A 25,921-nucleotide genomic window follows, 5' to 3' on the forward strand; every position below is an offset into this window, starting at 1 on the left:
GATCCGTTGTCTAACTAATTGGATGAGAAAAATTCCTTAAACATCGAAATTGGACGAGGTATGTGATAACGAAGAGAATAATTACGAGGGTCGAAGTTCAGGCCTGTTTCATGTCCTTTCCAGCCGAGCGTGCAAAACACTTCGGTTTTGTAGACCTTATCTTTCTTCCCAGGCGAATAAGTACTGATGAATTGTTGAAGTGATTTGCACTCCAAGACGCATCAGTCGCAACAGATGCCTCTTTCCAGAACATGTCAATGCCGGCCGAGTGTTTTCAAGGGCTGATCACGAAACAGAATTGGCGCCACCGTTGATCAGCATTAAGGTGGGAAAAAGCCAAGAGGGCGGGGAACAAGCTGGTGATCCAAGTGAGTGTCTACAACTGAAGGTACAAGGCAAAGAGACGGACGTTAATCCGTTGTTGCTTGCTGATTGTATTCAGGCAGAGGTTCAAATCGGGGTATGGAAGCCATTATTTTCATGTAAATTTGACCATAGCTCTCATTTTACCTTGTTAGATCTTCAAACAGCCTATCAGACTGTAATACTGCTGCGCATCGCTCTTCACTCCAAAGGCTTTCATGATTTGAAGGTTAATGATCGATTTTTGGCCTCACTTGAAAGAATTTAAGAAAGCCTTCATGAGCTGAAAGTGAGAGTTAGTCCGGTACCCGAAAAAAAATTTTGGCAAGTCATTAATTATTAATTGATCGTGACTATTTTGTTTCGTGAAACACTGGAAACCTATCAGGTTATAAATAAGTACGTAAGAAATCGAACAACCTCTTCTTGCAATATTTCATGCTGACTGTCGCGAAACTTCGTTTAATCGTTGTGGTACACAGTAAAACTCCGATCGTGCCACACTCATCGTAACTGCGAACCAAATCTTGATACTTGTGAAGCCGTTCTCCAAACATCGTCAAGCATGATTTTAAAAATTGTGGCAGAAACAAAGGCCATTTGGTAACAGAATGGTGAGCACTTCCTCAGGATTTTTCGAATTGAATAACTGTGTTAGTTATGCTCGAACTGATTAACTTTTTGTTGTGCATTTGTTTTTTCACAATAAAAGACTTGAGCTCTTAGCTGCGGCGATATATGCTAATGTCTGAGATAGCTACCATATGCGTTCTTCATTTACTTGGACGTTCTCTACGTTCCAAAAGTCTTTGCTTTCCGTTTGAATTCCGTTGGCGTAATTATTTTCATCACATTTAATCATTCACTTTCCATGATTAATGAACGATAAAGAACTTAATGTCCTTATCATCAGTCGGGAGTGACTAGAAGAACAGTGGACGGAAAAAAATGAAAAGGTCTCTTTTCGAAAGGTTTTCTAATTCTTTGCACAAATTCCACGAAAACAGTGGATACAATGTGAGGGGAAAAAGGCTTTAGCTTGATCTCATAAACCTTATGACACATGGCCAGGCAGTCATTTCAGTTCAGTTGTAAATTATTACTGTTTTGCGAATGACCGAAATGTCGCATTATGAAATAGAAAGTTTGTTTGGATGGGTACATATTGGTAGGGCTTCGCTGATCTTCCGATTTGAATCTTTAGCAATAAAAAATTCTACAACATAGACATTCCATCGCAAAGAAACTGGTGCTCAGTCGCGTGCAAGTGAAAAGACTTCTTTAAAAGCACTCTATTGGCAGTGATAAATTAAGAAATACAATATAATAGTTTTCGTTCAGGCAATTGCCAAGGGCTACATGCTAGACCGAGAAAATCCTAGTCGCGGTTATAAACGTCTTTTCTCTCTGGAAAATTAGTTTTTCAAAATATCGACAGAGAGCGTCAAAATTAATGTTACCTCAAAGCTGTAGATTGACCATTAATCAATTTAATTTCTGACAATTTCGATTTGATAAAATCAGAACCGTTCAACCAGGGGGTCTGTAAATCAGTTTCACTCCCTGTGAATACTCTTGTGAATTAACGATCTTAAAATTGTTCAATTATTCTTTATATTTCAACTAAGTGTGTCAGTGCTTTGAGGGTGGGGCAGTAATCCAAACTTGTTTTTAGTAAATTACTGCTTTTGAAGTTTCCTTATTTTTAGCAGTACAGTTTATTTAGAGCAGTCTCAAGAATTATTTGAAAATCGCACACAGTGAATCCATATCGTTTTATGTAAGATGTAACAGTTTATGTTCTTTAGTTGATGACAACATTTAAAAGAGATAGAAGAACGGAGCTAAAATTTCAGTTACTTGGAAGAGACAAGTTCCTAGAGTCTTGCGAAATCTATCGTCATGGTTAATGTTCAGACTTTACGAGATTCCTCACAGACTTGCAAGTAATTTCCTTTACTCTTGCGGGACTAAAATAAGCCTTCCTGTTGCACCTTAAATGGTGTTCTGGTGGTTTTTAGATTTCTACTAATATCTTCCCTTCAGGGCTTCAGGGAAGGTGATCACTGCATAATATATTGGCAGGATTTTTACTTTTTTGAAAAAATTTTCCCCTATCGGCAATAATCTGTCTTTAACAAAAACATCCAAAAGCCGTGATTTGTGCGCAGTAAGAAAAAGATTATAAGGTTGTAAGGTGATTATGTCTTGATGTAACGACACTTCACGTTGCTAGGTGAGGTAGATGTCTGAGGGGCCCAGTAAAGTAGAGCACTGGTTGATATTTTTGGATTAGACATAATATTGAGACAATACGAGCCTTTAAAGCGTAAGTGTCTGTCTCCTAACCGTAAGGGTCGGATATTGGTGGCGCTTACCTTTCACTCAAAGGAACTCAGTCGTTAGGCACATTATTTCATCGATATTTATTCTTCTCCGAAACCATCAACCTTAAAAAAAATCTTTCCTATGCTCACATTTTATCTAACATGGCGAGCTTATGAGTAAACACCTGTTGAGACAGAGGCGTGTGAGCACTTGGGTTTATCAAAAATGGTTTTTATCGAAACACTTGATTGGTTTGTTTATACCAAGCATATTTCCCATAGCGATTAGAAGTAATTTAAGAAACATAACCTCGATAAAGGAGTTGCAATGTTCCATCTCTATAATTGTCATGTGTCGACTTAAAAGCATTTTTAGAGAGTGTGTTTTTCCGTGGGAGTCATAGCAGATTGAACACTCGAGTTGTTACGAACAAAGTTTGTGGTGCGTTGCAACGTTTAAAGGTTACATTATTTAAAGGTTATGGGACTTTGAGGTTGGAAATTTCAGTTCCAGCAACAGCACTGTCGAACAACATTTAAGGAAATAATTCTTTTGAGTAAATCAACTTTTATCTAGTCAAGGTCGCCACTGGGAACCTCAGATTATGATTAGTTATTGTTAAGCTCTGATTTTAACAAAACACAGGATATGGATCCCAAAGGTAAAGGTAAAGAAAGAAAGAAGTAAATGTTATTTGTACCAATTTGCCTGTGACACACACATAAATTGATCAATTACAAATCATTTAGTAGGAAATGCAATTAACAGTCGTTGCAATGTGACTCCGATTTCTTGCTCGTAGAAAAGTTTCAGTCCGTCAGGTCTCTGTTGACTAGTGCCCAAAATTTGCGATTCGAAAACAAAACGAAATCCGCTGTCTGATGATTTGAAAGTACTTCAACGACTTATATTTGAGTAAAAACACCGCAGTATCATTTAGTTCATGGTCGACATCTTCTGAGGCAGATGATTGTTGAAAATATTCGCTCTGTGGCTTCCTCTTTTTCATTGAAAATTAAGATAGAGTTAAAATGTATGGCCAGTGCATACTTGTCTTCAAATAAAATACACATACACGCGTAGTAACGGAAACGTTCCGGCTCTTTAATAGCTTTAATAGCGACTTTCGTAGCTTTTAGTCGACTTGATGGTCCTTTTTCCCAAGCTGCAATCACGGGGAAACAAATGGAAATGTTCAATTGCTCGAGGTGATATGTTCAGACTTACATCTACCATTATGTAACTAACTAATAACCATCATTATTAGCTTTAGTTTCAAAAATTATCTTCCTCTTTCGTTTGGTATATATATATTTTTTTTCAAGTATCAACGGAGAGGTCATATTTGAAGGTGTTTACTTTCTTTTTTACTGTGGATGTTAATCTCCCGTGCAAGCCTAACGTCTTTAGTTTGAATGTAAATGCCTGCTACATTGATGCACCCCAGCAGACATATTAAAATCCGCCTTTAAACTCAAGTCCATACCTAGAAAAAAAGGAAGTAAGTTGAAAAGTTATCAGAACAAAGCTCTATGTCACCTAAAAAAAGAATTCATATTACTTTTCGAATCCGGAAGTATATATTGTTTCAGTATCCACTAGAAAAAACGTTTTCAAATACCGTTATACAACATCGTCTAAGAACCAAATTGCTTTGTTGAAATCGAACGTTCAGAGTTAAATTCCAGTCATTTTTCTAGTTCTCTGAAGTGCACTGTTAATCCCCGCAAACTTACAGTTGTCTATGCGTCAGTGTCATTTAGCTTTTACGTTGACACTAAACCAGTCAAATTACAAGTTTAAATTGTTGATGTTTTCCGTTCAGGACATATGAAGAGCTGGCTAGAGCCAATTCGAAATAAACAAGACACTGTTGATTCCGGAAATCATCATTGCCGAAGTAACTATTCCATGAATTAATACCGAAATCCTAAAGTTATTTGTAATCTTTTCAACTTATTACTTCCGGTCCTTCACCTCGTGAATGTATTTAGAAAAATTTAATGGATTTACATCTGAAGGACGGGCGGAGTTACAAGATAACCGTGGATTTGATGAAGATTCGGAATTTCGGGAATTAAACCGAACTATTTCAGCTCAGGTTGGGTCTGCCCCTTACCTCTACAGAAAGTTAAGCTGCCAGGAAAAATGTATGTCAAAAAACACATTCACACATAGAATGCTAATGCTAGCGAAATGCTGTTGTTGTTTTTCAATTTTTTTAAAAAAAAAGTTACCGATTGGCTATATGGTCAAAGTAGATTTTCTCTAGCTCTATATCCGATATAAGGAGTTTTCATCTATATTTTAGAAAAATTTGAAACGGAAAACATCAACTGCGAAGTAACTTTTCGTTAACTTGATACCGAGATCTAAAAATTATTTGCAATACTTTCGTTTATTTCTTCCGGTCCTTCAACCCCTAAACGTATTTAAACAAATTGGGTGGATTTACAACTGAATGACGGGCGGACTTACGAGATATTTGCGGATTTGACCACGACTTGGAATTTCAGGTATTAGGACTGTTTATTTCAGTTCGGATTGGCCCTTGCCAGTTCCCCTCTTTTGCAAAAATGGCAGACGAAGATCGTTTTGACAGAAAGTTAAGTTTGGCTGGGAAAAATGAAAATATTTGTTTCGAAAAAGCACTTTAATATTTACGTAAAGGGATTCTAATACAACCGAAGTATTGCTTCTGTTTTTAAAATTGTAAAGAAAGTTATCCGCTAATTATATAATCAAGGTGAATTTTATCAAGCTCCATATTGATACAGGGAGTTTTCGTCCGTAGTTTACATGAAATTAGACCTGAAAATTGAAAACTTTCTCCGAAAAGCAAAACCGTCCAGCGTTTTACTGAAAAGAGAGAGACAAAGAGGGGGTAGACTGTGATTTTAATCAAGCCGCTGTTTTCGAACTAAATGCTATTTTTATCTGTCGTAGTTTTTATAACCCAGATAATTTAAAAGCAATAGGAAGCATAGATGACTAGACGCTGCGCCAGCACAAATGATAACAAGGGAAAGGAATCTAGGGTCGTTTAAAAATAACTTTTGATATATTGACTTTAAGTGATTTGAGCTAGCTAGAAACCCAAACCAAGCTGTCCTCTGGCGTGGTTCATCAAAGCGATTCGTTCTCCCAAAGTTCATTGTTTTGTGTTTTATTTTTATCTTTTTCTATTCTCTTCAATCGCTTTTGTTTGTTTTAGGGTTTTTTTAATTTTAATTCTGTTAATACTATTATATTTAAACTGGCTTTTTGACAAAATCCAAGTGAAATATTCAACTTACGCAAGAAAGCTGAAGATTTAGTGCGCTTACAGCAGTTTAAGTTTTAAGCTTTTCGATATAAAGTATTTAAGACTTTTTATTTAAGTTTCAAAACATACATACCTGTGAGTTATCAGATCGGTCGAAAAATTTATCTAAGATCTCCAAGCGGATAAACCTTATCATATGTGGTCGTTCCCGTTCGGCGGATTAGAGCTGAAATGTTGAAATTAGTCTCTAGTAAAATCTTTGTTGTCGCCCAAATCTCAAGTACAAGGACAGTTATGACTGGATTTTCTAATTGCTGTTAATTTGATTATATTCATCCAAAGCGCGAGAAAACTAATACTTGAGTCACTCTTATCCAGCCGAAGTGTGCCAAGGTGTGTTAGAAGTGTCGAAGGTTCACGACCGTTTCACTTCGAAGTTCGATGAGATTAATAGGGCAAGTGATTGACCATCGAGAGTTCTGTAATTGTCTTTTCTCAAGTCACGAATGTTCGTTGCCACTAATTAAACATGAAAACCTTTTAGTAAAACTACTACTCGTTGACATTCGCCGACAAATTAGCAAGACTGGTGGTTATAAAGCAGTACAGCTTTGTTCCTGCTCATAGTTGCTATTGTTTTCTAATGACGCCCCAGAGTGCAACATTGATTGGTCACAAATCGCTGAGTTTTGTGTGTTTTATTCCCTTCATAAGGTGCACTTGTGGTTGCCGATTTTATCCAGCGAAAACCTTACCACCAGGGGTCCAAAAATGCCAGAGACAAGCCTGAGGGTTTCGATATTCGATCAAGTTACGAAGACGACCTGATATTTGCTACGATGCAGAGAAGTTTGTTCAGATCTTTTGGTGAGTCTGATGTGAGTCAAATGCTTTGTCCCTCATCAATGAGGAACTATTGATGCTGATCTTACCTTACGAATCCAGGCTTGTCGCCAACAGATCGGCAGCTTTTGAAATAGCTTGGAGTTCTCGCTCCGTCTAAGTAGTTGTTTTATTGTTTTGTATTGTCTTCTTTAACGCTTATAACGCAAAGTCAATTGATGTTGTCATACAGCGCTACGTGGTTTTCGTTGCTTACATAGCATTCCCTCTTTCCTTCTAGTACATTGATGAATCCAAGGTTATGAAAACTGCATATTTCTTTATTTTCTTAATTAGAGTGATCAGCGACACCGTTCCTCCTGAGAACATTCTCGTGCCTTAGTTAAAGCTTCTCGAAAGAGAGATGAGATCCCACTTGTATCCGCGTGTTTGTCTATGGCCGAAAGTGCCTACTGTCCCACAAGTATATTTTACTTTGGCGATTATTTCGTTTCTTTGTGGAAACCTTCTGGCCTGTGGTCCTGGGCCAACCGGAAGAAATACTCGTTCCAGGACTCCGATGAAGTTTCGACAAAGAATCCCTGATGTGGAGGAGACCTCAATACAAGCCAGTGGAGAATATGTTGGTCGAGTAAAGAGAAGTGAATTGGAGGAAAATTTTAACCCAGATATCGTTTTCAAAAACGACGAAAAAAATGAAGATGATAGAAGAATGACCAAGGTAACCGCTATTGCAATTTTGGATTATTTGAAAATTATAGGACTAAACCTGAAGTGAAATCAATCAAACGTTATGGTTTCAGTACCCATACATGGATTACTTGCTTCATTTACGGCCATACATGGACAAATTCGCCATATTCAGGATGCTATTCTCATGCAATTCTAACTGTCAAATGCTAAATGCTAACGATAGTTAGCATTAACCGGTCGAAAGTAATCATCTTTATTGCGTCGATCCGAAAGTGTCGATGATGTGTTATTGGTCGCAAATTTTGCACGGGTTAGAAGTCCAAAATTTAAGGGTTACGTCACAAGGTATCTGGAACAATTCTGCTCGCCATCTTATGAAATCCGAGTTAATCGTAATGTATTTGTCCATCAAAGGTTCATCAAGGTTTTATTCGATTTTAAAGGGAAATTGTACCAGAAAAATTATCATTTCTCAAAGCTTTTCAAATAAAATTTTACTAAACTCCCAGACATAAGACTACCGATGATGCGTGGATTGAGTTCACGAATCAAGTTTCCTAACCGAGAGTTCTGAAGTGCTGATGTTAAGCTTTGTTTTGTTAAGTAGTGGTTATTGCTTTGCTATTCATGTGTTTTTTCAAAGAACGGTATTTCCTGTCCTATTAGAGCTTACCTGCTTAGTGGAGCATTTCAGATAATCAAAGCTTTTTCTGGGCAGTGCATGTCGATAGAATTACAGCTTATTTTTAATAAAGAGCATAATAAACAATTGCAAGCGATAATTCGATTATCAACCAAGGACACTGCAATAAGAACATAATTGACTCATCAAAATAATGGTTGGGGACTGCAAGAAAGCGCACGGGCTGGCTTCAGTGCTGTTATCTTAGAATCTAAAGAGCTCCTGGGGAAAATATTTGCGGTGTCCTTGTATAGCGTCGACGACATGCATGTTCATGCTATAAGTCATGCATAGATGTCAATTTAGCTATGATAGCTTATACCCTTAACACGCTTTGCTTGTTGTTTACTGTTACTTAGAATTGCCAAGACAAACTCGCCATTTTAGCATCTGCCGTGAAAACAAAATGGGGAGTAAGACTCCGAGTTATCGATGCTTACGATGTAGATAGCGGCAGAAAAAGGCACCATGGTAAGCACTCTCTACACCATGAAGGACGAGCTGTCGACATAGCTACGGAGGACCTTGATAAGAATAAATACCCACAGTTAGGAAGGATGGCCAATGAGGCTGGATTTGATTGGGTTTATTATGCAACTAGAGGCTACATTCACGCATCTGTTAAAACTGGTAGGTAAAGTATACATACGATACTGGCATAGCTGTATGAGCTTTTTTCGGTTTAACTCAGATCCTGTAGGCCTATTGCTTCCCTTCCCAGATAGGTTAGTTGCTGATCTTAGTTTTTTATGGACGTGGCATTTATTCATTTGAGGCCAAATACCTGTCTTGTTCGTTATGGTATACAAGAAGTAAGTTAAGTGCCAAAATACAAATATCAATAAAGTATGGTTAGGCTTTGAAACTTGAAAAGTGTTATTCAAAGGCAAGCGGTTATTTGTTTCAAAGTTATTTGAAAGAGAATTTGAAAAATGAATTACGTCATTCTGATTAACTGATTTAATGCTCTCTATTTTAAAAGAAGATGCTGAACAAGAAAGGCTGAGTTACAACTGCTTTCCTGAAACAGCTTCTGTTCACCTCGAAGGAGGACGTACAAAGACTATGAAGGAGCTTAGAATTGGAGACAAAGTTGCGGCCATGGATACAAGTGGTCGCATAGTTTATAGCAGAGTGGTGACATTTCTAGACATCAAACCCAACACTTCTGGTGAATATATATCCATCCAGACGAGAAACCCTGCGGCTGAAGTGACAATTACGGAATCGCATTTGATCTATCAGCTAAACAAACATTCGCCGCTGGAGTCGGTGCGTTTTGCACGGGACTTAAGAGTCGGAGACTTTGTTTATATTCGAAACGGTGCTGGTTTGGAGAAATTCACAGCTGGACGCGTGAATGGAGTCAAACGGAGCACAGCGAAGGGGGCATACGCACCACTCACGGAAACTGGAAACATCGTAGTTGATAACGTCCTCTGCTCGTGTTATGCCGTGATTTCCAGTCATGAATTAGCTCATTGGAGTTTCGCCCCATTGAGGTTTGCAGATTGGCTGTTCCCGGGCATCACTGCTCACAGTAGCTCAGGTATGCATTGGTATGCAAGAATCCTTCATAAAATTTACACAAGTTGGTATGACATTACCTCGGGAATCTAGGTAAAACTTCCAAAAGCTAATCCTTTCATTATGGCACCTGTGATCTTGACCAAGGCGAAGTCAGTGGATATCGTGTGTAGAGGCTAGAAACGACTCTACGTGCCGCTTCAGTTCACAGCAATGTGGTTTATTCTATGTCGACTTCAAGTGTAATTACATACTTGGCAGTATCAAAATATCAGAATCAGCAAAGACTGCAAGGTTTCCAAGAGGTGAAACCTCGTAAAACTGCATAATTCTCAGAATTCCCAACGGGACTTCTTGAGAGTGCTGTGATCAATTTCTCGGCATCAGACTTTTGTATTCTAAATTATTTGATTTTTATTGAATATGACTGTTAGATACAATGTTAATTAGGCTAATTATGGCCTGTCATTGGCACCCCGCTAACAGCACTTACCAGTTCGCTTATCAACTCTTTACCTTGGCGATCTTAAGCTTAAGCCCGCAGCTCAGCAGAGGAAGCTTGTATGATGTATACAAAGAGCGTTTAGTTTTATGTAATATTCTGCATGTTATGGGTAACTTAGCAAAAATTTACCCAAGCAGTAGAATTAACAAAAATATCAGAGAGGTTTGATTCATTGAGAAAATTTATTATATGCAAAATAACCCTGATGTAAATAGATATTGTATTAAGGTGCTTTGAATTGGAGCCCTGGCCACTGTTCGTAAGAAGCTCTTTTATTACGGTTTACTTTTTTGGACAATCGATCAGGAAAACCTTTTTGTGCTCTCTGTCTGGTAGTTTGCTCGATAGCGTAAAGTTCATCTACTCAACACACGAAATTCCTAAATGAGTAATTCCTCTTAAGGTTAGGAGAAATGATTATATAATTTTATTTTTTTCCTCTGAGGAACGAATTGCAGTTAGTTGGTTTATACAAGTACCTTTTTTATTGTATTTATTACAATTCCACTAAAACAAAACCGTAGAGTTTTAGATGAATTTAAACAATTTAAATAAGAAAAAAAATCAATATTGCAAAAGTTGAATTATATGCTAGAAATGTGATTTGCGTCATGTTAGTTTCGTCTCACCATAATCTGTCTTGATCGTATCTAATGAATTAATGGTTTGACTAAGCTTTACAGAAAATACTTTGTTACGATACCGTTTGATATTGATCTAAGCACTGTTTTGTTATAAACCATTTCCAGATCCCTCAAAATGGACATTCCATCACGGTTGAATTTTTATCGAAGGCTCTGATTCATCAAAACAAATTCTTGAATTTGTTAACTATCCCCACCTCTACAATAATTGTGGCCCACTATATATGTAAACGTAAACTGAGAGTTGTATGCTGATCAAAAACGTAGTCGCACCATATATATGGACTTGGGTTTAGAAGGTGTTGCATTGGTTTAAAACCGGGAAATGGGGTGGTAAACAGATAGATTTCCATTCCATTGTAAAGCACATGACAACCAAACAATATTGCTGGCAATAAACGCGAGAGAGCATGTAACCTGCTTCCAACGGTGGAAAATCTACTTAGTTCTTAGTTCATTCGTGATTGGCTGAAAAAGCATTCCTCTTCGATTTACAGAATAACTAAGAGACTATTATGTACGTTTTTTTAACGCCAGTTTGTAGCCTTTACAATTTGCTTCCAACTTCAAAGAAAAATATTTGTCAGCAAAACTAAGACCGGAGTTTTTTAAAAAAATTCGCAACTCAAATGTGAAATCTTAAAAGCATTGTAATTATATAGCTGTACATTAATAAGATTTTGAACGCCCTAAATAAACAACTGGCCTTGAAAGATGGTAATGGATATCTTTGTTTAATTGGTATCCATCGTAAATAATTGTCAGTTATTTGAACCGATTTCGTGTACATCTTTTATCAAGAGAGTCCTCTCTTACTTCTATTTATCCATCAATCGTATGTCAAACAAACTTATATTGGTTTTCTGTTTAGTGATTAACAGCTTGTGCTATCATTTATCGTGTTAAAAACCTGGAGTTTTGGTTAAATCCCTATTTGCTTAGACGTTTTAGACCCTTAATACCTTTATAACTGCCATTGGAACCTAAGTATAGTGCCAATGAGTGTTCAAGAATTAGGAAACTTCAGAAGAGGTTACTCTCACTAATTATTTGTTGCGCCATAGGCTAATTTTTTATGAAGGGTAGGTAATCTTTCCACACATTAGACCAAACAAAACTTACGTAACTGAGACGATGATCTATGTCAGGCAGATTGAACAGTTTTTAAATCCGTTTTAGGTTGTAGTTTGTCACACGAACTGGGCCGGTTTCTTTAGTGTAGAGAAGAGCCGAACAAGATTGATTTTAATCTCTAAGGTGGGGTAGGCTAATCTATCAAAAACGACTATGCGGCAGGGAAACAAATCGTAGTATTATGAAAGTTGCGTAACTGTGAAGTTCGTTGTAACTGTGAAGGTTATGAAATAACTGTCGCTAAAAACTACTGATGCTGTTGGATATTGCCGACAGAATTGCTTGTATCTGAATTTGTTTATTCTTCAGTCCAGGGTGGTCCAGGTTATGTCATTTTAGCCAACAATTTTATCATTTGTGGTCTTAGTCTGTCGGTGGACCAAAAGTTCTTAGAAGTTAAAATGTTGTCAGAAAATTTAACATATATTTGAATCTCATATTCAATAATAAGCCTGAAGAAACGAATATCATTTACGCTCAAAAGCGTGACTCTGTCTTGGAATTAGTCTTATTTTTCCCGAAACGCGAGATGTGAAAGAAGCTCAGGCTTAAACGTGCAAGATTACAGCATATATGATTTAAGCTCTTAAGTTTAAGGTTATTTGTAGCCGATATGTTTTCCTAGCCATCTGTAAAGATGAACGACGCCCCAGTCTTAAAGAAATAGATTAATTTATACTGATACACTGAACATTATGGAAAAGAAAAATTGGGAAACATGTTTAGTTTGGACTATATTATGACACAACTGGAGGAAAGTACGGTGAAGTAGATACCTCTAGGTGTTTAAATCTCATTTCTCTTACATATAACTTGAGACAAAACGTATGCCCGCCAAAGCCCATCTGAACCGCACTGCTTCTGGCAAATTATTGGGTATTTACTGAAAAGAAAAGTACCAACAACAAAAACAACTCTGGAATGTAGTCATTTCAAAGCTTTTTTAAGATCGACACCTCTACAATAATCTAACACAGCTTCATTGTTTCCGAATTTTTTGGGGCTGGCGTCATTTCATTGAAAGAATTTTCGAGAGAACAATTCCCTCCTTCTCACATCACCTTATCAAACATGCCAGATGGCTTTACTTTTCACAGCACAAAATGTCACTTTTATCTACCCGATGACATTAAACACTGACGTCGTATATCATAAAAGTTAGAGATGACAGTATTTTAGAAATATCCAGATTTTCTTCTCATTATAATCTGAATATTTAGGGTTATTATTAAAATTCTTAAAAAAGATTTCATGAAGCGATCTGTTGGCTCTCATTAGATTGAAATTCGGAAATCTTGTTAACATCCGCGCTTACTCAGTACTTTCCAAGATTTGTAATAAAAACCGAAGTATTTCGCTGTTAAATTTTGTAGGAGAATTAAAGCTATCATTGATTTTCAAAGTTCCCTGATTCAACCGCGTTTTGGCGAGACTTGGGTAAGTCGTAAATTTCAGAACAAATTTCACTGTTGATTTGAGAATACTACCAGGTAGCCAAGCAGTTTGCCGCAGGCTTATTGCGAGATATTATATATACTTTAAGCAATTCGATGCATTAAAGGGAAAACCGCAAAATTAGCTCTTACTTCTGTTACTTTTCTGCTAATCTTAAATAAATCTAACAGAAAAATAGGACGTGTCTAATCACAAAGAGAGGTAACTGTCGAGAAAAAGGTCAGGGCCTCCTCACGCTGCCTGCCGTTTGCGTAAGCATGCAAGGCCCGTGAACTCCAAACTTAACTCTTAAGAAAGACAACTTAAAATTGGTACTGGCCTTTTTCACTCCTGTGAGCGCCATAGTTGTACAGCTACTCTGGCTGCGCGTAGAGTAATGCCTTTCCTCGTTAATTTTCGCCTTGGTTTCGCCGTAAGTGGCCTAGTCCCGCGAAGCTTACTCATAACGCGGCTGCCACCTCTTTTCCCGCCATTGGTTGTTAGCGCGGGAAATGAGAACGAGGCCGACTTAACTGGAAAGGACTAAGAAACTGAACACCGACACAGGCGCGAAACTGCCACTCGCACGTTGGAGTGGAAAAACTCTCAGTGAACGACTGAATGGGTATAAAACGCTAGTTCATCACCTCGTTTTCCTACTCAGCATGTTACCAGTTCTCTGATCGAGTCCGATTCAGCAACATTGAATATCTGTTGGATTTAGAAAACTCAAAATAATTCGACAGTGTTCCGGATTTTTTATCCCAGTAGACGTAAGGAAAAGAGAAACCAAACGAATAAGTTATCAGCTCTTCACAGTGTTTTCGCATTCAGGATGTTACTAATTCTCTGATTGCGTTTGAAATGACAATACTGGGTTTCTGAAACATCTTCGGTAGTTTTCGACAGTCGTCTAAACATTCTAAGGCATAGTGTCTTTAACAAGTGCAATTTTCTTTAATGTAGATTCCACACAACAATTCAATTCAAGCTACAAATTTTAAATTTATTAGCACAAACGGACTCTCTATTTCTCTCTCTAATCTTTATAAATCAATGGATATTTCAAGACTGGGCTTTCATAGAAAATGCATATGGTTTATATGAACCAGTCTCAAAATGTTTAGGGCTGAAGAAAAACCATTTCACAAAGTTATATTTTACGGGAGCTGGATAGTTCCATGACTTTCTTAACCTCCTGAACCGTTTTCTAAAACATGAAAAAGCCAAGCGAGTTCTACACTGTCTAAGCACCTCCTACCCTGATACAAATTCAATTTCATGTTCTTCATATATTTCTTAACAGCTCATGCATACATTGAAAGCTCATGCATACCCTTTAAATCCCAGAAGTGATTGACATGAAACTTCTCCCTATAATATCAATACATTATTCAGCTGACAGGTAATGAGAATATTCAAACTTATCAGGTAGAAGCTGTAGTTATCTCGATCTAGCTCCAAGTTCTCATAACTAATTTACAAGGATGTGTCTAGCAGCTAGAAAGACGAATTGACAATCAGATTTTGGGAGTTAAAGGGTCAACAGCAAATATCTATGATGTCAAAACTCAGGTTCATCTTGTTTTGAGCATTCTAAAAAGTGTACTATTCAGCCATAGTGTCACTGAGACAGACAAAACTAGCACATACTGAAAGGCACAGGCTGATCTTGATCTCCTATCTATCTATCACACATTTCTAAAGGCCCCAAAGCATCAGCCTTAACCATAGACATTGCTTTTGGGAGGGAGGGGGGAAATCTAAGAAAAACCCACGTGTTCCTCCAGTTGATCCTCACAAGATGGATCATATAAAACCCATTTATTTGCACAAAAGTCTCACAGATTAGCAAAAAAATTAATGAAAATGATCAGAGAACAATTCAGGAGTGAGAGGAAATCGTAAACGTACTGTTCCATTCCCATGCGTTCCTTCTCTAAACAATGGCAAAACAGAAACTGGAAGGTCAATGAAGGAAGGCTGGTCTTTTTAACTTTCATTCCTTCCAGATATACACTGATTGCAAAGAACAGTGCTAAAAGTGTATACCCATGGCAATCTACAGGGTGAAAGTTGTTACAAAAATGAGTTTTGACTAAGAGGTTGCCAGCAAAGCTTAAGGGTAAAAAATCACATGAATCATATAAACAAGGAATGTCGATTTTAAGAACTCCATCAGTTGTAAACCTTTCCACTCACAGAAGCAATCAGTATACAAATTCTCCTTACAGTGTCACAATACTGTTAAGTAACTGACTAATGGGAGTTAAACAAGACTATATATTAGATGATGATGACTTGCTCTGGCGCCAACTTCTCAAACCAACAAGAAAGAAAGTATATGGCAGCCAGTAAGGAGAATGTGTGAATGTTTAGGGTGAAAAGGTCTACCAAGCTTGGCTTTCACTAGCAAGCTATGAAGGGTATTTTTACAATGAATACAAACTACAATGAGATATCATAGGTTGATATTTTGATTGGGTTTCATCAGGTCCAAATATTTCATAATTCTCTTTACTTCACAGCAAGCTTCCAAGTACTCTATTCTCTTTGAGCAGCTTCCAGATCTTCCCGCACACTTGAAAGGTCAAGATCTTCCCCTGTGCAGCGTTTGAAGATATCCACAATCTCCTTGCAAGTTGTTTGAAAGTGTGTTGTGGCATCATAGGTGGTTGTGATAAAAACCTTAAAGTAACCAGGACAAAATTCATTTAACAGAAGGTCAATCATTTCAGGGAAACCTCTATAACAAGAACAAGCTGAGAGACATAGACACATAATTAGTTAACAATCATGCTGAATCCAAGCAAGTTATATATTCATCTTGAATTTCTACCACGTTGTTTTCTGTTAACATGCTTACTAGCTAAAAAAGACCTTAACCATGTTTTTCTTCAGCAAATTCTCACATGAATTGGGGAAAAACACTCTTGCCAGGTAACATTCCCTTACCCCCTTCAACTCTCATGAGTGATCAAAAAAAGATTCTTTCTTACAATATCAGTACAATGTCAACCAGATAAGTAATGAGAATAAAGAAAAATATCAATTAGGAGATAATTAGTTGATCCAATACTAATTTCTCGGAACTAAAATTAAAAGAATTGTATGGTTGATAGTAAGGAGAATTACAAATTTGATCTGAGAGTTGACGCGTTAAAGTGTATGCTGAGTAAGAAACAAATGAAATGATACTAATCATTTGTGGGGAACATGGCCCAGTCTTAACAGAAAACCTTATTCAGAGAAATAACTTAATATAAGAAGGGGTTAGGTTGGAAAATAATTTGGTTTTATCAACTGAGTTAACCTATTAACTCCCATGAGTGATCAAGACAGAATTTCTCCTTACAATATCCATACAATATCAACCAGATAAGTGATGAGAATAAAGAAAATATCAATTAGGGGATAATTAGTTGATCCAATACTAAATTCTCTGAACCAACATTAAAAGAATTTTATGGTTGATAGTAAGGAGAATTACTCATTTGATCTAGGAGTTAAAGGGTTAATAATGTAAAGTGGCTCCTGTAAAGAGTTTCAAAGCTGACGTTTTGAGTGTTTGCCCTTCATCAGAGCGTTACATTGAGCTGGGTCCACCTTGCGCAATGTTATCAGGAAAGCAAGGTTGCTATCAAGAAAGATACATTCAGAAAGGTTAACATACCCCAGATTTACTGCCATCATCAGTGGGAACTAAAATATCACTGACTTTCACAAATCTGTAGGATAAGAGAAGACATGCTGGTTGTTATCAAAATCATGGTGCAAAGAACACACCAGAATTGTAGAGTCTTTCCAAACATGTAAGTATATTTAACTACAAATAAAATTTTAAACTTTTTTAAGTCGCTGGAAATATTTTATACTGAAATTGATCAAAATCTACTTTGTGTTTGGAATTAACAGCAGAGAAGACTTGATTACTCTACAATATACAGAAATCCTTTCACACTGACATTAGCACATGCAAATAATGTGTACATGGCTGTAAAATTCTCAGTTGAATTGTATATCAAAGTAAGAAACCAGTGGTACTCAAAAGTACATTTCTTAATAGGAGAGACAGACTGTAATAATTAATTTGATACAAGTTTTGTCCTCTTTATGCTTCTTAGGGATTATGCAAGCATGGCTTAAAAAAAGAGGTTTTTCCATACCAGACAGCTTTTCTAGCCGAGCAATTTACATACTGCACTTTCAGGTAAGTGGCCACATATCAATCTAAAGTTGTAGTCCCATAAGGTAAGCTGGATTTCAATCATTTTTTTTTTTAATTTTAGTCCCAGTGTAGATAAACTTAACATTACACAGCAGTCAAATTTCTATGCATGTGCAAACTTTGTAGATGCTACAGGCCTGTTTCAGGGTGTCTTTTAATAAAACAAACTGCCCTATAATCAACCTCATGAGCAAGTAAGTGGTGGTGTCTGAAAACCATACAGCATTTTTAGTAAAGCTTAAAATAAAATGATAAATCCACAGGAAACTAGCAATTAAATTAACTTTGCACATGAAGGACTCCAGTTTTCCTTTTCCCTACTTTTGCTTCCTTTTAAATATTAACATGAACATATAAATGTCTTTTTCCTTTTTTGTTTTTGTTTTTTTGTTTTGCATATTTGGCATCACAGCAGTTGTTCCTTAAGTATTCTTTTGAATTTTTGCACAAAAATTGGTGCTTGGCTGGCCAAAATTGATCCCCATGACCAACATTTGACCACTGTGCTACTCAACCTACTTCTCTATAACATGTCCCAGCAGATCAAGAGCAGGTTTCAGCTCTGCCTCTGGATCGGCTGTTTCCACTGTTGTGCTGACAATAGCTATGTAGTAATTTTTGGCTGCCACGTTGTGTGCATACGATACAACACAAATATAGATATCTAAAGGAAGAAAAAAATTAACAATGAAAAAATAGTAATAGATAATAATAAGTAATGGTAATAGGACTGAGTGGAGTCCAATTTGGTCTGTAATCATACAAGCAATTTAGAAAACTGCACAACTGGGAAGGGGAAGTCCAATTTGTTAATCATGAGTATAAATTACAGACAGTTTGACAAGAAGAAGTCCTGTTGTGACAAGAACATGTACACAATATGTACCATCCAATTACACAGGCATGATGTTTACACTGTCCCATTACACTGTCCAATTACAATCATGACACCTACAATGTCCTATATGCGCTCAACTTGGGCTGATGATAACCAATCACTTTCTTGAATTTTGTTTTAGTTTTGATTCATTTATAATCATAATTTATTTTGTCCTGGCTGGTTTTGCATCATGTTTGTCTAATGAAACATAAGTCACACACCAAAAATCCAGGCAGTCTCTAAGCTCAATTCCTGCCGCTGTTTGGGAAATGAGCCTGCACTCACCCCTACAAGCCCTTTTCAGGAAGATCGAAGACCAAACTTGAGAAAACTGTGGAATGTAAGCCTTTTAACCCTTGAAAAAATTATCACAAATTCAAGGGGAACCTTCTCATTAGCTATTAGCCTTTCAATTTATGGCAGTCTTGAAATTTTGGTTTTTAAACCAAACCTTGTCATACATGATTGCATTTCTCCATACCTGATTTCCTGCTCACTTGATTTTGAGGAATGATGATTTGGCAAGAGGCAGAATCTTTGATCTTAGGAACAGGATGATCCATGAAGCATATGCAACGAACAACCTGTGTACAATGTCATATGAAAGAAAAAACAAAGCTACATGTTTTGCTAGATTTCAAAGGTTGCTGATCAAACTTTTGGTCTGTTTGGGAGTTAACCCTTTAACTCCCAAGATTTGATTGTTAAACCCATAACTGCCTACCCTGGTCCGGTGCCAGTGCTATTTGACTTATTATTTTTCAGAATTTAAATTGTTTGGAGTTTAAGAGGCCAGGTTTCCTTACATCTTGAGTGCCAGAGGTTTGAGAATTCTTTACCTGTTTGCTGTACACTATATAGATAGTTTAGGGAGAAGTGAAATGTTAATCACATCTGGGAGCTAAGGGTTAACAACTATTTGGCTTTTGAGGAAATTGTTGCTTTCCTCTGTTGCTATGGCTATACTTGTTAGGTAACCACTACAAAGCATTTAGACTGGAGTTGCAACAAAAAGGTTCTCAAAGAGTTCACAACTGACTCACCTGGCCGTCTTTTTTCACTTTGTCAGGGAAATAAGAGGGGTCACCGATCACCATCTTTGTCTTGGCAGTTTCTCCCTGTGAAGTGACACCACAAACTCTACCATTCTCATCGTACTTGATGTCCTCTATAGGCTTATCCAGCATGTATGTTCCACCGTATATTGCACTCAGGCGGGCAAAACCCTGTGGAAGTTCTCCCAAGCCATATAAGGGATAGAGATATGGTGACTTTCCATACTGTGCTAATGAGTAACTGAGATTTGAAAGAGAAGGGAAAAATTGATCTTAATGTAAAGGAAAGATGCTCTACCAATTTTTTCTATTTTTTATTTTTATATTTTAGTGAGGTAAGTACAAGGAAAGTTCAACACCTAAATTAATTCACAACAGCTACACAGTCTGTATTTCAAAGTGGAACAGCTCAGCCATTCTCCTTGCATGGCTTGCAAGAAAATTTTGACTTTGTGATGGCTGACCAACTATCATTTCCTCTGTAAGGCAGACTTGAAGTTTGAAAATTATATCTCAGTGAACATAACCATTAAGAAACAAATGCACGTATACTAACCTGTACAACTTGATCTTCATTAAAGTCTCCTTACAAGGTTCTTCCAAATAGCTGGAAGGAAAAACTAGGTTAGTGACATTTGTTGCCATAATAATCCCTTGAAAATCAGGGGAACTGAACGCATGACAAAAGATAATTTCATTGAAAATTCTCATTCTGATAGCAGACAGAGCTTGCAGAAGGAGTTAACTATTGATCCATTACAGATTTCTCCAAACTAACATCATAGGGATTGTATAGAAAACAATTAGGAGAATTACTGATGAGATCTTGGGAGTGAAGGGTTAAGGGATTAACATATACATGTGATTGAATAAAACGCTGCAGTTCAAGCAAGTAATAATAGTGCAGATAGCAGGGCTTTTCCAAGTAAAATACTCATGTTACCATCACATATTCAACACGTACTTATCATTGAGATGAAGAGCTAGAGCATGTCCTGTGAAGCTCTGAGTGTTTGCATCCACACCAAATTTTGCAAACACATCTTTCATTTTGGTCTTTTCTGGATCAAACTCTACGGAAGAGAGACAGTCAATTTACCTAGGGAACAGACATTCTTAAGGTATTCAACTGACAAAACAAAACAAAAGACCTAGAACAAAATTCTACTTTTTTGACAAAGGCATTTAAGGAAAGGGTAAATTTTAAAGGTATAAGTATCACTAAGCATCCTTACAAGTTGTGCCGTATTATGTACACACAAAGAGTAAAACTAATCGGCAATACTACACACTTAAATGACTAATAAGTTATTTATTATCCAACTGCTTTACCTTACATGTACATGTATGAGCATTTCTTGTAAGGTGGGAAAAGCAACACAGGTAGAGAGCTTATCTCAGTTTCCAAGTAGCATGAAGTGCACTCCCTCCACCCCAAGGTTACCCCCCCCCCCACCCCCAGCATTTCATCAGGCTTCCCTGACTATTTTTTGTGACCCATTTAAACTCATGGGTGGAGAGAAGCATTGTGAGAGTGAAGTGTTCTGCCCAAGAACACAACATTTTGGCTTGGCCAGGTCTCAACCTTAGACCTCTTGACTCAGACTCCAGTACAGTTGACCACTAAGCCACTGCATCTCTTCTACAGTACCATGAGTATGGTTGACAAAAGTATGTTCAACATACTTTGGAAAGGTGTGGTAACCTCTCAGCCTCCTGCCTATGTATTTTTAATTTCATTTATTTATTTTTGTCGTCGTTGTTGTTGTTGTTGGCACTCTCTCGATTAATTTCTCCTTGCACTCACATATAAATAACACAGGACGTATTGTAAATTTAACCCTTTAGCTCCCAAGAGTGATTAACATGTAACTTCTCTCTATAATATCCATACATTATCCAGCAAAGAGATAATGAGAATTCTCAAACTTATCAGGTACAGGTTGTTGTCTTGATCTAACACCAAATTCTCATAACTAAGTTACAGGGAAATGTTTAGCAGCTAGATGGGAGGATTAACAATCACATCTTGGGAGTTAAAGGGTTAAAAGTGTAAGTGAAGTAAATTTTTTTTTTCAAATGCTAACTGTACATTGTTAATAAATTATCATGCTCTTAGCAAAGTCATTCTGCTTCGTGTCGTGGTTTCCTAAGCTTATCTCGTGTTCTCCCAACCTCCTGCGTGTTTACATAAGGCTATGTAAACACGGAAACCATTTTACATTTCTTCAATGTAGGGCTTGGTGGAGCAGATAACAATTAAATAAAATTAAAAAAGGAAAAACATTTACCATACCTTGCCATGTTTTGCTATCATCTGGTTCAAAGTTGTTGGCAAACACAAGAAATTTGTGAAATCTTCTTTTCTCAAACATCCCCATGAGACTGGTTGCAAGGGCCTCTTTTTCATCTGCTGGTACTTTGAAAAGCTTTTTATCCTTATACACATAGCTTCCTTCTACTTGTTTGAATTCAAGGTAGCGCGTAACTCCACTTTCAATCAGATATTTAACCAGGTCACCTAAGAACAGAATTCAACCTAACATGTTAGTGAACAGGTCATTAGCAAAAAGACTTGTGGGTGAGAAGACTGCTATACCTACCAACGTGACTTGTTAACACTAAATGTTGCAGTACTTCATTGTGACCGTTTTGAAAGGCCTTATGAAAGGAAAAGCATAGTGACAAAAAAACTTGAAGCCACTTCACAAGACTGGTGAGCTGTGTTTGGCAAACACAAGTTAAGACTTCATGAGTAAACCATAGGTATGGGCTTACAATGTAATTTCTTACTGCACACGTGTAACAACACCCACTGGAAGCTTGTATAATTTCCATGAAATACAAGCACTTATGACTATGTTGCAGTACACCCAAGTGGTACAGTACCAAGTGTTTGTAAGTCCAAAATATTGACCATGCCCTGCTTCTTAAAAATTTACCTCCTTTGCCTTGATTGTTAGAGCATGGAGCCTTGAGATGTCCTGTTCACATCTAAGTATGATTTGATTAGTTGTGCAACCACTTTGCTCAATTCAAAGACATGAGGTGTGGTCAATAGTTTATTTCTCTCCTATTTCTCTCCTGTTAAATTATTTCATTTACTCATCTACATATTTTTTTTCATCAATTTCACTATTTATTTTTTCATGACACACAACCAAAAATGTTACAATTAACAACCATTGTATAATTACTTGGCAACCATTGTATAATTTACTTGGATCAATGTCAGTATCTGGGCAACTGTGAACCTTTCCCTCCCCTAACCCAACAGTAACCCTTAACTTGTTATCAGTTGACTGTTTTTGGGTAAGGGAAGGGGTAGGTGGGTTGTTGCTTAGACAATGACATTGATCCATTTACAGTGTACTTGTCCAAAGGCCAGAATGGGACATACCATATTTAGTTGATCAATGCCTTCCTCAAACAAATGCTGCATTTTAGAGCAGAAATATTGATAACTGCTGCCTTTGAATAAACACCACATCATCATGTGGCGTTTATTCCCATAATAGACTCAAAAAGCACACAACAATCATTGCCTTGATTGCAGTTAAAAATTTTGAGTGAACCAGACACAAATCCTTTTGAATGTACCAGTTCTGATGTCGAGAAAACATATCCGACACAAGATCTTTCTACTCAGTATGAATTGCAGTAGTATTAACATGCAAATTCTGAAATTTAGAACCATATAAAAAATACTTTTAAGACAAACACTAAAACATGTTTGCAGTTTTTAAAATGAAAGTGGTCAGTTACCATGTTATTGTTTGCAAGGAATAAATTGGATTTCAAATAAACACCGCCCTTGTATAAATGCCACACTAACATAAATGCTGCACTTGAATCCCAAAAAATTTAATGAACACTGTGGCATTTAATCAAATAAATATGGTGAGGAAAATTCTTGCTTTGAGCACTGCATGAAAAATATTCATTTAGTCCATCTTATCATCTTCACATAGGCTACACATGTACATACCTTGTGCCATCAAGAACTTGGGAATGAGGTCAATATTCCAATCTTTTGATGATCCTAGTTGTTTAGGTGTCTTTCCAAACAGTTCATAGAACTAAAGGAACAAGAGACTGTTATTTAATCCTTTCACCCCTAGGAGTGACTAGCATTAAATTTTTCTTTACTTGTAATACTACCCCTGAATCATGCCGTAAGGTTATGAGAAAAAAGGAAATGATCAGCAGCTAAAGAAGGTGTTGATCGTTGCAGAAATTCTCTTTGTCAGTGCCTTAAGAAATGTGTGGAGAACAGTATGGAGAATATCTATACTGATGTTAGGGTGTAAAGAGTTAATACAGTTGAACAGTCATAAATGGATACTGGGGTCCCTTTAAACCCTTTCATTCCCAAGATCTGATCTAATTAGTAATTCTCCTTACTAACTGCCATACAATTCTTACGATGTTAGTTCAGAGAATTTGGCATTGGATCAACTAATAATCCCATGATTGATATTCTTCTCTATTCTCATCACCTCCCTGCTTGATATTGTATTGATATTGTAAGGAGAAATTCTGTCTTGGTCACTTGTGGGAATGAAAGGGTTAAGAGACATCCAAGTGTAATTTTTCTTTGTATCCTAAATTTACCTTAAACCTGTATTGTAAATTACCATTCTAACAACAAAGGAAAATTGAACCAAGGGAAGACACTAAACACAATGAATATAGGTAGAACCAAGTTTAAGGGTTAAAAGCATTATACCTTTTCCAGTGGTGTGATTGAAGCACTTTCCCCACCATAATATTGATTCCTGTCCATGTGAAGAATCTTTTTTTTATTCACTGACAAAAATCCACTTAATATGCACTCCTATTAAATACAAATTGAATTTCATTAGTACACAATGTTATCAAAGGGATTTGTAAAATTTAAAGTATTCAAAATTTAACACTATCCCAAGAAATAATAATAATAAAAACAACACTAATAATAATAATGATGATGATGTTGTTGGCAATTTGAATTACAGAAAATACAATCAAGAATATTGCAATTAGTAACTTCAATTTGTTAATCTTACACTCCCAAGATCTTCTCAGTAATTCTCCCTACTACCTGTCACACAATTCTTATGGTGTTTCATCAGAGAACTTGGTATTGGATCAATTAAAAATCCACTAGTTGATATTTTTAGTAATTTTCATCACTTGTCTTCTTGATATAATATTGATAATGTCTGCTGAAATTCTGTTAAGGTCACTCATCATGGGAGTTCAAGGATTGATAGTGAGTGTCTGAAATGATCAGTGATCAGACCAACCATAATAACATTTAATACTGGGAGGAGGCAGCAAGTGGGGGTGCTCTGGAGAACGTCTTTCTTAGAAAAAAAATGGTCACTAAAGTATCATCAAGATGTTTAAAAGGAAATTGCTTAAGATAAAATAATCTCACTTTTTTAAGGGTTAAAGACATCACCAGAGATAACTGATTTGAGTATAACAAATTACCATCCTGAATTAAACTACTGAATCACTTCGGTCCTCTGCAAATTGGATTATCACAGTTCTTTCATGACCTCCACAAAGTTTCAGAGGTGATCAAAGGTAAACAAGTCCAAAATTATTGTTTAATGGTTCAGTTTTTTAGAGACATAGATGTACTGCAGATAATGTTTACATAACAATGGCTGAAAAGAAAAGAGGAAATGCAAAAGCAGCTGTGCTATAGCGTTAGTGTTGACGCTATACTGATTTTCGAAAATGATAATATACAGAAAAAATCTGAAAACGTAGTAATAAGGTTATTATGTAATTAAAACTGCAAAAAAATTATTGCAAAACTGAGATCAGGGTAAAGAAACATCCACACTTTTGCTTCATCGTTTCAAAGGTGTAGGGCTTGAATTTCATGTCCAATCGAGGATTTGTTGAATTCAATGTGTCCCCAACGACGTTTAGGATATACAATACTGGATGGAAAGTCCTAATTTGCCTTAGTACGGACAATTTTAAGGTAACTTCTTCAAATGAATCCTTACCGGCCCAATCTCATTCTTACAGCGAATATCACAGAGATTGCTGGGAAAGGAAATGGGTGTGAAACTGGATCCATGGCTTAAAGGGCCACATCAAGAAGTAAATTTCCTCACTTTCGAGATGTTTAATAACTAACCTTGAGTCCTGTACCAAGAACGATACAGTCATATTCTTCATCCATGCTTGAAAATCCCTAATCTGAAGAAAGACTGAGGTTGGAGAGGTAACCGAGCGCGAAAACTTCACGAGGTACGGGAAGGTGCAGCACCGAAGATCACGAGCCAGCTTACTGCGCCTGCTCAAAAGATCATTCCGCAACAGTCCCCTCGTTTTA

The 25,921-nt window shown here is 36.9% G+C and overlaps 3 protein-coding genes across 4 annotated transcripts in view; 2 read left to right on the top strand and 1 right to left on the bottom strand.

The window, feature by feature from the left end:
* Positions 1–6,810, top strand: part of LOC113678524 (uncharacterized) — a 28,693-nt gene extending 21,883 nt beyond the window's left edge. Inside the window, exon 6 of the mRNA XM_089206197.1 lies at positions 6,671–6,810. Coding sequence (XP_089062323.1) covers positions 6,671–6,784 — 114 coding nt within the window. The 3' untranslated portion in view covers positions 6,785–6,810. The remainder of the gene's footprint in view (positions 1–6,670) is intronic.
* On the top strand, positions 6,678–11,563 carry LOC113678520 (sonic hedgehog protein). Of its 2 annotated transcripts, none has more exons than XM_089206195.1 (4): positions 6,678–6,823; positions 7,136–7,520; positions 8,534–8,804; positions 9,157–11,563. In XM_089206195.1, exons 2-4 carry the CDS (start codon positions 7,203–7,205, stop codon positions 9,792–9,794), a joined length of 1,227 nt encoding a protein of 408 aa, XP_089062321.1. In that variant the 5' UTR covers positions 6,678–6,823; positions 7,136–7,202; the 3' UTR covers positions 9,795–11,563. The 2 variants fall into 2 exon arrangements, with proteins under 2 accessions (XP_089062321.1, XP_027051213.2); XM_027195412.2 differs by having other exon boundaries at positions 9,160–11,563.
* Positions 11,564–14,351: 2,788 nt separating this feature from the next.
* On the bottom strand, positions 14,352–25,887 carry LOC113678519 (rab GDP dissociation inhibitor alpha). Its single transcript, XM_089206211.1, has 11 exons — positions 25,724–25,887; positions 24,311–24,418; positions 23,570–23,660; positions 21,878–22,102; positions 20,546–20,654; positions 20,138–20,188; positions 19,570–19,822; positions 19,008–19,110; positions 18,166–18,310; positions 17,092–17,146; positions 14,352–16,106 (listed from the first exon to the last, which is right to left on the bottom strand). Exons 1-11 carry the CDS (start codon positions 25,766–25,768, stop codon positions 15,963–15,965), a joined length of 1,329 nt encoding a protein of 442 aa, XP_089062337.1. The 5' UTR covers positions 25,769–25,887; the 3' UTR covers positions 14,352–15,962.
* Positions 25,888–25,921: the final 34 nt, after the last annotated feature.

Source organism: Pocillopora damicornis, chromosome 5 (genome assembly GCF_964200805.1).
Source record: "Pocillopora damicornis chromosome 5, jaPocDami1.2, whole genome shotgun sequence".
In the NCBI taxonomy this organism is placed as follows: domain Eukaryota; kingdom Metazoa; phylum Cnidaria; class Anthozoa; order Scleractinia; family Pocilloporidae; genus Pocillopora; species Pocillopora damicornis.

Bases quoted from the DNA above. Each gene is read 5' to 3' on its own strand.
- LOC113678519 (XM_089206211.1), bottom strand. From the start codon at position 25,768: ATGGATGAAGAATATGACTGTATCGTTCTTGGTACAGGACTCAAG. The intron at 24,419-25,723 runs GTTAGTTATTAA...TGTATTTAATAG, and splicing joins TTCTTGGTACAGGACTCAAG to GAGTGCATATTAAGTGGATT. The intron at 19,111-19,569 runs GTGAGTCAGTTG...CATTGTACACAG, and splicing joins AAGTGAAAAAAGACGGCCAG to GTTGTTCGTTGCATATGCTT.
- LOC113678520 (XM_089206195.1), top strand. From the start codon at position 7,203: ATGAGATCCCACTTGTATCCGCGTGTTTGTCTATGGCCGAAAGTGCCT. The intron at 7,521-8,533 runs GTAACCGCTATT...ACTGTTACTTAG, and splicing joins ATGATAGAAGAATGACCAAG to AATTGCCAAGACAAACTCGC. The intron at 8,805-9,156 runs GTAGGTAAAGTA...CTATTTTAAAAG, and splicing joins TCACGCATCTGTTAAAACTG to AAGATGCTGAACAAGAAAGG.